Below are 12,099 nucleotides of genomic sequence, written 5' to 3'. Positions count from 1 at the left end.
ACACTGGCCCCCCACCCTACCCTCCCTGGCTTGTCCCGCTGCCCTACACTCCAGTCTCGCCTGCTCCGCTGGCCTACCCTCCGCTGCTTACCAGAAGCCCTCTGGTGAGCCCTTCCTCCTGACATTGTGAGCAGCCTTGTAAAGGCTGTGAGCGCTTCTGATAAGAAGGCCGCCGGGTCGTCATTGGACCCGGCAGACAATGCACTCCCGCCGCCGCCTGCCCGCTCCCGCTATCCTCAGGATTACGCTATCCCAGGCATTACGCTGGGTGGGCCTTAATTGGCCCACCCACCCACGTAAAATGGTGGCGTGGTCCACGCCCGCTCCATCCCCCCACTTGCCAAACAGAAAATTCAGCCCTAAGATTTCCAACCCCGTTCTGGGTTTCCGATTTTTAGCAGTGCTGTTTAAGGGTGAGGGCTGTTCAGGTTGCAAACCCACATCCTGTATTCCTGACCTGGCCAGCTCCATTGCTGGGATAGACATGACCTAGTCTTCTGCAATTTTCATGGAGTCGGGCCAGTTTTTCAAAGAGTTGTGGTTCAAGGCACCTCAGAGATGTTGTGAACCATAGTCTACATGAGGGTACCTTTTCAAAGGTACAGTTCAAAAGGTCATATCCATAACTGGGATGAAGCCCCAATGCACTATGGCAGGCTTTTTAAACAGCCTGCCCCCACACCCGGCAGCCCCGTGGCTATCTTTGAACTCTTTCCGGGGACAGTGGGCCTGCCTCCTGATACCATCTGCCTCCCCGGAATGAAAATCCTGCTTTTTGGAAGTTTCCCGACTCCCACTACCAACCTTGAGGATGAAAATCCAGCCCTATAAATTTGAATCTTGGGCCCAGTGTGAAAAACCTGTGTCAAACTCACGCGCCACCTAGTTGAATCTCCCTTTTTATTCTTAGCCAGAGCTACCTTTGAAATAAATGTTAAACAATTCAAAAGTTGCCAAATTCCACTGATAAACTTTCATGTAAAAAACATGTTAATACTTGCAATTTCATATATAAATAAACCTTTCATTTTTCATACTGGGTTAATATAATAGACTTACAGAAAAAGAACATTTTGACATTTTTTTCTTGATGATTCTTTCTACTCTCATTTCCCTGATGTAGTTTAAGTGCAGTTTTCTTTCTTGTTCTTCAACTGTTTTTCTAAAGGTCATCTGTAGCGTTGTCTTAATATTTGGATCATTGAAATAATGTTTGAGGCTTTGATCATGGAGCCTTTCAACACACAGAATGGGAAGCTGTAGAGAGAGGTTCAATTTTAACACAAAAAATATACATGAATGTAATGACTTTGCAGCAAACTGAACAAAATTAAACTTGTTGATCTATTCATCCATTGTGCTGTGATCTAAGTCCTAACTCAAGTCTTACACTAGAGATTCCTGAGCAACTTACTACAGGAGAATAGCTGAAGCGATTTTGCATTTCCTTCAGCACTGTTTTTTATCTTCAGTTTTTCTCCTAGGTGCGCTGCAGTAAAAGCTAAAGAGCTCCATCTACCCAATGGGCGGGGAATGGGGACGAGGGGGCATCACCCACACCAATTGGATACAAGTACCACTGGCTATGTTGATAAATGAGCATAAAGTTTGTGTAACCGATCAGAAATATGGACAGGAATCAGTTATGTTGGATGCGGTGGCTGATTTAATTTTCTTGCTCTATTTTCAAGTGACACAAAACAGGGAAAGGGTGAAGTTATTCACTTTGGTAATTAGAACAGCAAAATGTTTACTTTAAGAGGTGTGAAACCTTTCAACGTTGATGTTCAGAGAGACCTGAGTATGCTCATATAACAATCAAAATTACCATGCAAGTACAGCAACTAAGACAAATGGCATGTTGGCTTTTATTGCAAGGGGACTGGAGTACAAGAACAAGGAAGTCTTGCTACAGTTTTATACAGCTTTTGTGAGACCACACTATACTGTGTATAGTTTTGGTCTCCATATCTAAGGAAGGATATGCTTGCCTTGGGGAGATACAGCGAAGATTCACTAGATTGGTTCCTGGAATAAGAACATAAGAACTAGGAACAGGAGTAGGCAATTCAGCCCCTCGAGCCTGCCCCGCCATTCAATATGATCATGGCTGATCTCATTTCGGCCTCAACTCCAATTTCCCGCCCTCTCCCCATAATCTTTCAACCCGTTACTAATTAAAAATCTGTCTATCTCCTCCTTAAGTTTATTTAGCGTCCCGGCATCCACTGCACTCTGAGTTAGTGAATTCCACAAATTCACAGCCCTTTGAGAAAAGTAATTCCTCCTCATCTCTGATTTAAATCTACCACCCCTTAGCCTAAAACTATGGCCTCTTGTTCTAGAATGCCCCACAAGGGGAGACATCCGCTCCACGTCTACTTTGTCTATCTCCTTTAGCATCTAATATACCTCAATTAGATCTCCTCTCATCCTTCTAAACTCTAGCGAGTGTAGGCCAAAACTGCTTAATCTCTCCTCATAAGACAAGCCCTGCATCTCTGGAATCAATCTAGTGAACCTCCTCTGAACCACCTCCAATGCAACTACATCCTTCCTCAAGTAAGGGGGCCAGAACTGTGCACAGTTCTCCAGGTGCGGTCTCACCAATGTCTTGTACAGTTGCAACAACACTTCCCTATTTTTATACTCTATTCCTTTAGCAATAAATGCCAAAATTCCATTTGCCTTCCTTATTACCTGCCGTACCTGCATACTAGCTTTCAGCAATTCATGCATGAGGGCACCCAGATCCCTCTGTACTGAAGCATTCTGAAGTTTCTCTCCATTTAAATAATAAGTCACCTTTTTATTTTTCTGACCAGATTGGATAACCTCACACTTGTATGATTCCCTGCCCATTGGGATGAGAGGATAGTGATGAGAGGCTGAGTAAACTGGGTCCATATTCTCTGGAGTTTAGAGGAATGAGAGGGGAATCTCATTGAAACATCTGAGTTTTAATGGACTTGACAGAGTAGACACCGAGGAGGAGAAATTACTTCACGCAGAGGGTTGTCTTCTTCTTATCGTGTCCACGGACAGTCTATACATGGCCCAGCCAGAACTGAACACATTTTTGCGCCTTGTTGTTGAATTCGGCAAGATCTGCAACAGTGCAGACTCTACCACTGCAAGTAGAGGGTTGTGAATCTTTGGAATTCTCTACTCCAGAGAGTAGCAACATCACGGCTATATTCAAGACTTTGATAGATAGATTTTTGACCTCTCAGGGAATCAATGCATATGGAGAGAGGGTGGGAAATTGGAGTTGATGCAGAAAATGAGCCACGATTGAATGGTAGAGCAGGCCCAAGAGGCCGTATGGTCTACTCCTGCTCCTTTTTCTTACTCACCAGTTTCCCGTTTTCAATATTTGAATTAAGCTCCAATACCATCATTTACTGCATGCGATTTCTCAGAGTTTGTGCCACAATAGGACTTAAGCTAGAACACACCTATATGCAGAATTGAATTTTGCAGTAGAAGTGAATTTAAATATTTCTCGAAGAAGGCTTGTTGTTGTATTTTGAAGCAGTTTCCAACAATTTTTAAAAAGTACTTCAAATTATGTACATGTAGTTTTCTGTACTTAAATCATTATAAGCAAAAATGCATACAAGTCCTTTATTTTCAAACTTTGTGAAATGTTATGATCCCAGCTGATGTTAGCACTGGACAAGTCAGGTCCCAAAGTGAAACTTGGCTTGGTAGATCCTAACTTTGTTTTTTTTTTGGCGCTCAGTTACTAAACACATTCACAAGAGTCTGCCAGTATATTGTTAACACAAAGCATTTATTTTTCCAATTCAAGTTTGTTCATCTCTTTTTTCATTTTCTATCTCAAGCTGCTTCATTTGCAACTGAATGTTTTGCCAACTTTAGCTGTGACACACCAGTTTCCGGTTTTTCTTCTTTTAATTCTAAATGCCGGGTAATCACTTTAATCACACCATCCTTACAAAATCCTGCTTTTATTTCTACCTTTAATTATCTACTAACTCTCTCAGTTTAGCCTTAGTCAAGGATTTCAAATAATCTACTCTTATATCTTCTACTCCCAGAAAAGTCTTAGCAACAGTCAAAGCGATTTTTGAATTCCAACCAAGTAATATACTTCACAGCAAATCCTGTTACGATGCCCAGTAGCTCCATATACTCGTTTCTTTAAAGATTCACAGATCCCATTGAATTTTAAGGATTTTCAATCCTGAACGGCCCCCACTTTGTTATGATCCCAGCTCATGTTAATACTGAACAAGTCAGATCCCAGAGTTAAACCTGGCCAGGTAGATCCCAACTTTGTTAATTATTTTAGAAACCGTGGAAGTCAGTTACTGAACACATTCACAAGAGCCTGCCAGTATACTGTCAACACAAAGAATAAAATGTTTATTACACAAGAAAAAATATACTATGGGGAGGATTTTCTCCCTGTAGTGCAGGTGTGGAGCCAATCGCTGCCCGCAGTGCTCCCTGTGTGGGCGGGGGGAGGAGGGAAAGTTGGGGCCTGCACTCTTTCGCACACCCGACGTTACCACTGGTCATTTTACATGTTGGTGAGTGGAACCCACACCCGCACGCCGACCAGAAGGTTCAGGCCTACATTACACTAGACATAAAGTTTGGAAAGATTTCAATACAGAGACCAGAAAATGATTCAAACTCACACTATTCCTTTTATCCCAGAAAACCTTACGGGCACAAAACCCCAGTGAAGATTTTACCACTGTCTCGACACCAAGGTATCTTGCTTGGGTTAGCTCAGTTTCAAGCAGTTTTCTGGACTTCTGAGCATTCACTAGAAGCTTTTCTTCAGCTGGTCTCTCTCTCTCTGAGATGCCTCAAAACCAGAATCTAAACTCACTATTAATTCAACTTCAGAACAAACACATGGGCCTGAATTTTTAGCTTGGCGGGTGGGCGTGATTGGCGGGCCTGGGATCAGCCGGGAAATGGACCGCTGACTGCAGTCGGCACTCGACCACGAGTTCACCAATTAACAGCCAGCCAGCATGAAGTGTGCGCTGAAAAGCTCAGCGCTGCCGGGGCTGTGGGGAGGGTGGGCAATGACGTCAACGCGGGCGTGGATGAGCACTGAGAGAAAGCTCCCTGAAGGCAGCAAGCTGCCTCAGGGAGCTGCAGACCGGAAAATGTTCCAATAAAGTTTTAAAAAGCAAAAAAACTATCCAAGCATCACAGTCAGGCTCCTGAAAATATAGATGATAAAAATGCTGCCCCCAGATTTTTATTTTATTTTATAACGGAAACTTCATCCAGCCCTTGGATGAGGTTGCATGAAAAGTGTAAAGGCCGCCTGGCCGAGTCGCCCACCCGCCAACTGTAAGGTTGGATGGGTGACGATAAATAGCAAACAATTGCACCATTAATGGGTTTAATTGCCCTCTTAATTGTCGGTGGGCGCACTTCCGACTTTTGCACGTGCCTGCTGAGTGAAATATTGCACGAGAACTCAATGACATCGGGACACTCGCTAGGCGCCATCTCGTGCAATTTCACGCCCGATCGGGTCGGGTGTGCGTCTGCCCGATCAATGTAAAATTCTACCCATGAATTAGCTAGACTAAGTTCCCCAGCAGGATTTCAGGGTTTCTTATTAGAGAGATTAGACCTTCTGCCTGCACTCTCTGGTATACACACACTAACTGACCGCTCTTCTGTGTTTCCCTATCTCTCTGTGTGTCTCTTGACCCCGGTTGGCAACAGAACAGATTTTTCTACTTTATGGCCGGGTATTTTCCTATGGTGGGCAGGCTGGGCGGGAGCGGACGCGCCGCCATTTTACGCAGGCCGGCCAATTAAGGCCTGTCCAGCGTAATACGCGGCCAATGGTACCTGTGCGGGCGGGGGGGAGGAGGGAGAATCGGGACCAGCACTCTCCCTGAGGCACAGAGCTACTTCAGGGAGATTGAATGGATATGAAAATAATTAAAGAATGGATTTAAAAACTTATTCAAACATGTCCCCTCATGTGACTGTGTCATATGGAACATGTTTGTAAAGGTGTGAAATTTTATTCATTTATTTTACTAAAGCTTCAGGAAACCTCATCCCACCCGTGGATGAGGTTTCCTGAAAAATGCGAAGGCAGCTTGGGCTTTTCACCTGCCCGCCAACCTTAAGGTGGAATGGGTAGCATTCTTAAGTACTTTAATTAATTTCTTAATGGCCTTAATAGGCCCTTAACATTTCGGCGGGCGCGCAGCCAACTCTGGTGCGGGTCTGCCGAATGAAATATCGCAATGGCACGTGATGACGTCGGGCCACACGCTGAACGTCATTGTGTATCATTTTACACGTCAGCATGTCAGGCCCGCCCCCACATGCCAACCGGAAGATTCTGCCCCATGTTTATTTTTTAACTTCACTAAACTACTGACCTCTTGGTATCCCATCTCTTCACATCAAGAGTTGTAAAACCTCATTAAAAATGCATGTATACAAACAGGACCCCAGACTTGCCGGTACACAGCTTGCAAAAACCTCTAAAACAGTTGTCTTCACTATTTTTCAAGCAAGGGCCACTTTAGCAAATAACCTGCGGTGTGAGAGCCACGTCGACTACAAAATTATCATTGCTTACTACTCTATTCACTCACTTGGGTCAAAAAATACACAACACCAATGCTTGAATACTCTGTTAGTTCTATGGTGGTTGCTATGGTAATATAACTATGGTAATATAGTATACAACGCACATACTTTGATATACCTATTGCCGCACATTATACCACATGGTCAATGTGACATGTAAAGAAGGTTGACTTTTGATAAGACTCAGTGCACATTTTTTAATGTTAAAAATAAAATAAATAGGAATATAAGGCTGGGTTGGGCTCCAGCTTGCCGCGACTCTTTCAGGATAAAACAGTTACTGAAAATGGATGGATGGAGTCGGGGAGCCGCACTTAGCGTCGACAGGAGTCACCACTAGCTCGAGGGCCTTGCAAAGAAGAACACTGCTCTAAATGAAACTAAAATCAGGTTTCACCTTTCTTAACACCCAAATACAAAATATAAATTAAACTTAAAGATATACATTGTCCCTAACAGATAAAAGTGTTTGAGAATATTAAACTGAAACATTCTCTTATTCAGGTTTACCCTGAATCATGCCTTTAATTGGAGAAGGATGGCCTCAGCTTCTTTCAGCAAATATTAAAATCAAGGCACATTTCCCCATTCCTGTCTCCATGCATAAAAGCACAAGGAGTGATTTCTAGAATACAGTTCTGAATTTTGGCTCCAGAGAGATACAAACATAACAGAAGAAAGAAAACATTTTATTGCTGATTTACTAAATTGGTACAATGTTAAGTTTTAAATAATAAGTATATAAATAAATTACATAATAAATATAACTACTTTCCTATTCTTTTACTCCTATTAAGGTTATTCCACTGATATTAAATTAACATTATCAGGAACAGATATATTTTATATTGGACAGCATATATATATATATATATATTAGCTTAAGGAATAAATATGTTAACTCCTTCACAGTAGGAGGCATTAATGCATCTATAAGGAGCAGTAAATTGTATTGATATATTTGCTGTGTGTATTTAAAAACTGAGAAGCAAACAAACCATAAAGATTGTTAAATGCATGTACAGGTCTGTTGAGAAAACAATGAATACAGTTAGGAAGAAACGAATTTAGAAAGGCAAAGTTAATGATCTGTTTTCTATAAGTAGAAGCATTTCGAACCACAGAATTGAATCAAACAATGCTTCAGAATGTCAATATTAAGTTACTAAATTGTGCAACCACTCGTTGATATGATCCAAATATATCTGTTGTGTTTATATATGCTGTTAAATACTGCAGATATCTTATTTTTCTACTTATGTAGTTATTTTGAAATTGCATTTTTTGCCACATCTAATCTCCTTTTCATCTCACAAACATATTATTCTACAAAGATTAAAAGTAACATTGATCACACCAATCATTTGCATTTTATTAAGTATCTGAATTTTTTAATGCCCAAAATAAGGGTTTAAATAAAATGAAACATTCAAAATGTACATTTTTCATAATAATATTACATATATCTACTGAACTGTGTTTTGTGTCTTCAAGTGCCTTCATTATAAGTTTATACTTGACGACTTGATCATCTCCTAAAAGCCCGAGTTTGGATTTGATACTTTGCCCAGATCGGTGATGCTGTTAATTAAATTTGAATTATGTGGTCAAAGAATGTTCACTGTATCTAATTTCCAACGATGTAACCATACTGTTCAATCAGCTGTACTCATAGAGTGTTTTTATTTGTATTCTGTCAGTTTTTCAAAATTATTTGAAGACAAGCAGCTTTTTAGCAACTAGTTTCCTGCTATAGCTTTTATTCTATAAATTTCAGGAAGTGGATTTTTTTATTCATTCATGGGATGTGGGCTTCGCTGGCTCGGCCAGCATTTATTGCCCATCACTAATTGCCTTTCTTGAATCACTGCAGTCCATGTGGTGTAGGTACACCCACGGTGCTGTAAGGAAGGGAGTTCCAGGATTTTGACCTAATGACAGTGAAGGAACTGCGATATATTTCCAAGTCAGGATGGTGGGGGTCTTGGAGGGGAACTTCCAGATGGTGGTGTTCCTATATATCTGCTGCCCTTGTCCCTCTACATGGTAGCAGTTGTGGGTTCGGAAGGTGCTGTCTAAGGAGGCTTAGTGAATTCCTGCAGTGTACCTTGTAGATGGTACACACTGCTGTCAACATGCGTCGGTGGTGGAGGAAGTGAATGTTTGTGGATGAAGTGCCAATCAAGCGGGCTGCTTTGTCCTAGATGGTGTCGAGCTTCTTGAGCGTTGTTCAAGCTGCATTTATCCAGACAAGTGGGGAGTATTCAATCACACTCCTGACTTGTGCCTTGTAGAGGGTGGTCAGGCTTTGGGGAGTCAGGAGGTGAGTTACTCGCCACAGGATTCCCAGCCTCTGACCTGCTCTCGTAGCCACAGTGTTTACGTGGCTAGTCCAGTTTAGTTTCTGGATCAATGATAACCCCCAGGATGTTGATAGAGTGGGGTTCAGTGATGGTAATGCAATTGAATGACAAGGGGCAATGGTTGGATTTTGTCTTGTTGGAGGTGGTCATTGCCCGGCACCTGCGTGGTGTGAATGTTACATGCCACTTGTCAGCCCAAGTCTGGATATTGTCCTCATCTTGGACATGGACTGCTTCAGTATCTAAGGAGTCTTAGATATGGGTGGGTGCTGACATAGCCCAATCATTAGTGAACCACCCCACTTCTAACTTATGTTGAAAGGAAGGTAATTTATAAAGCAGCTGAAGATGGTTGGGCCTAGGACACTACCCTGAGGAATTCCTGCAGTGATGTCCAGGAACTAAGATAATTGACCTCCAACATACACAACAATCTTCCCTTGTGCTGATAGTTATCCTCTTGATTCCCATTCAATCCAATTTGCTAGGGCTCCTGATGCCACACTTGGTCAAATGCTGCCTTGATGTCAAAGGCAGTCACTCCCACTCTTCACCTCTGGAGTTCAGCTCTTTTGTCCAGGTTTGATCCAAGTTTGTAATGAGGTCAGGAGCTGAGTGACCCTAGCGGAACCCAAACTGAGTGTTAGTGAGCAGGTTATTGCTAGCAAGTGCCGCTTGATAGCACTGTTGATGACCCCCTTCAATCACTTTCCTGATGATGGAGAGTAGACTGATGGGGCAGTAATTGGCCAGGTTGATTTGTCCTGCTTTTTGTGTACAGGACATGCCTGGGCAATTTTCCACATTGCCGGGTAGGTGCCAGTGTTGTAGCTGTACTGGAACAGCTTGGCTAGGGGCCCGGCAAGTTTGAAGCGCAAGTCTTCAGTGCCATTGCTGGAATATTGTCAGGGCCCATATCCTTTGCAGTATCCAGTGCCTTCAGCCATTTCTTGATATCACGGGGAATGAATTGAATTGGCTGAAGACTGGAATCTGTGATGCTGGGGACATCTGGAGGAGGCACTTCTGGCTGAAGATTGTTGAAAATCCATCAGCCTTATCTTTTGCACTGATGTGCTGGGCTCCTCCATCATTGAGGCTGGGGATATTTGTGGACCCTCCTCCTCCAGTCAGTTGTTTAATCGTTCACCACCTTCATGACTGGATGTGGCAGGACTGCAGAGCTTTGATCTGATCCATTGGTTGTGGAACCGCTTAGCATGTCTATCACTTACCCCTTATGCTGTTTGGCATGCAAGTAGTCCTGTGTTATAGCTTCACCAGGTTGACACCTCATTTTTAGGTATGCCTGGTGCTGCTCCTGGCATGCCCTCCTGCACTCTTCATTGCACCAGGTTGATCCCCTGTTTTGGTAGTAATGGTAGAATGGGGAAGACACTGTGCCTTGAGATTGCGGTTTAGTACAATTCTGCTGCTGCTGATGGCTCACAGCGCCTCATGGATACCCAGTTTTGAGTTGCTAGATGTGTTTGAAATCTATCCCATTTAGCATGGTGGTAGTACTACGCAACACGTGGAGGGTATCCTAAATGTGAAGATAGGACTTCATCTCCACAGGGACTGTGCTGTGGTCGTTCCCACCTAAAATGTCATGGACAGATGCATCTGCGGCAGGCAGGTTGCTGAGGATGAGGTCAAGTATGTTTTTCCCTCTTGTTGGTTCCCTCAGCACCTGCCGCAGAACTAATCCTGTCCTTCAGGACTCGGCCAGCTGAGTCTGTAGTGGTGCTACCAAGCCACTCTTACTGATGGACATTGAAGTCCCCCACCTAGAGTACATTCTGCACCCTTGCCACCCTCAATGCTTCCTTCAAGTGGTGTTCAACATGGAGGAGCACTGATTCATCAGCTGAGGGGTTGCAGTACATGGCAATCGGCAAGAGGTTTCCTTGCCCATGTTTCACCTGATGCCAAGAGACTTCATGGGGTCCGGAGTCGATGTTGAGGAATCCGAGGGCAATTCCCTCCCAATTGCACAGCACTGTGGCACCACCCCTGCTGGGTCTGTCCTGCCGGTGGCACAGGGCATAACCAGGGCTGGTGATGGTGGTGTCTAGGACATTGACTGTAAGATATGATATAGACAGTTATTTCTGCTAACACTAGTTTCTTTTTTATTCCTTCATGGGATGTGGACATTGCTGGCTAGGCCAGCATTTATTGATCCACCCTAATTGCCAGGATGGTGTGTCTTGGAGGGGAATTTCCAGGCGGTGGTGTTCCCATGTGTCTGCTGCCTTTGTTCTTCTAGGTGCTCATGGTCGTGGGTTTGGAAGTTGCTGTCTAAGGAGCCTTGTGAATTCCTGCAGTGCATCTTGTAGATGGTGGAGCGAGTGAATGTGCTGCCATTATGTGTCCGTGGTGGAGGGAATGAGTGTTTGTGGGTGAGTGTCAACCAAGCGGGCTGCTTTGTCTTGGATGGTGTCAAATTTCTTGAGTGTTGGTGGAGCTGCATTCATCCAGGCAAGTGGAGAGTATTCCATCACACCCCTGACTTGTGCCTTGTAGATAGTGGGCAGGCTTTGGGGTGTCAAGAGGTGAGTTACTCACAGGAATACTAGCCTCTGACCTGTTCTTGCAGCCACAGTATTTATATGGCTATTTTTTTTTTCAATCACAGGGTGTGGGCTTCGCTGGCTAGGCCAGCATTTATTGTCCATCCCAAGTTGGCCTTGAGAGGGTGGTAGTGAACTGCCTTCTTGAACCGCTGCAGTCCATGTGGTGTAGGTACACCCACAGTGCTGTTAGGGAGGGTTCCAGGATTCTGACCCAGCGACAGTGAAGGAACAGTGATATATTTCCAAGTTAGGATGGTGAATGACTTGGAGAGTAACTTCCAGCTGGTGGTGTTCCCATCCATCTGCTGCTCTTGTTCTTCTAGGTGGTAGTGGTCATGGGTTTGGAAGGTGCTGTCTAAGCAGCCTTGGTAAATTCCTGCAATGCATCTTGTAGATGGTACACACTGCTGCTACTGTGTGTCGGTGGTGGAGGGAGTGAATGTTTGTGGATGTAGTGCCAATCAAGTGGGATGCTTTGTCCTGGATGGTGTCAAGCTTCTTGAGTGTTGTGGGAGCTGCACTCATCCAGGCAAGTGGAGAGT

At 43.8% G+C, this 12,099-nt stretch overlaps 1 protein-coding gene across 1 annotated transcript in view; it reads right to left on the bottom strand.

The window, feature by feature from the left end:
* Window positions 1-12,099, bottom strand: part of LOC144690319 (uncharacterized) — an 82,224-nt gene that overhangs the window by 56,759 nt on the left and 13,366 nt on the right. The window contains exon 3 of the mRNA XM_078557673.1: window positions 1,060-1,257. Coding sequence (XP_078413799.1) covers window positions 1,060-1,257 — 198 coding nt within the window. The remainder of the gene's footprint in view (window positions 1-1,059; window positions 1,258-12,099) is intronic.

This window comes from Cetorhinus maximus, chromosome 15, assembly GCF_964194155.1.
Source record: "Cetorhinus maximus chromosome 15, sCetMax3.hap1.1, whole genome shotgun sequence".
Lineage (NCBI taxonomy): Eukaryota > Metazoa > Chordata > Chondrichthyes > Lamniformes > Cetorhinidae > Cetorhinus > Cetorhinus maximus.
This window is presented reverse-complemented; position numbering and strand designations above follow the sequence as displayed.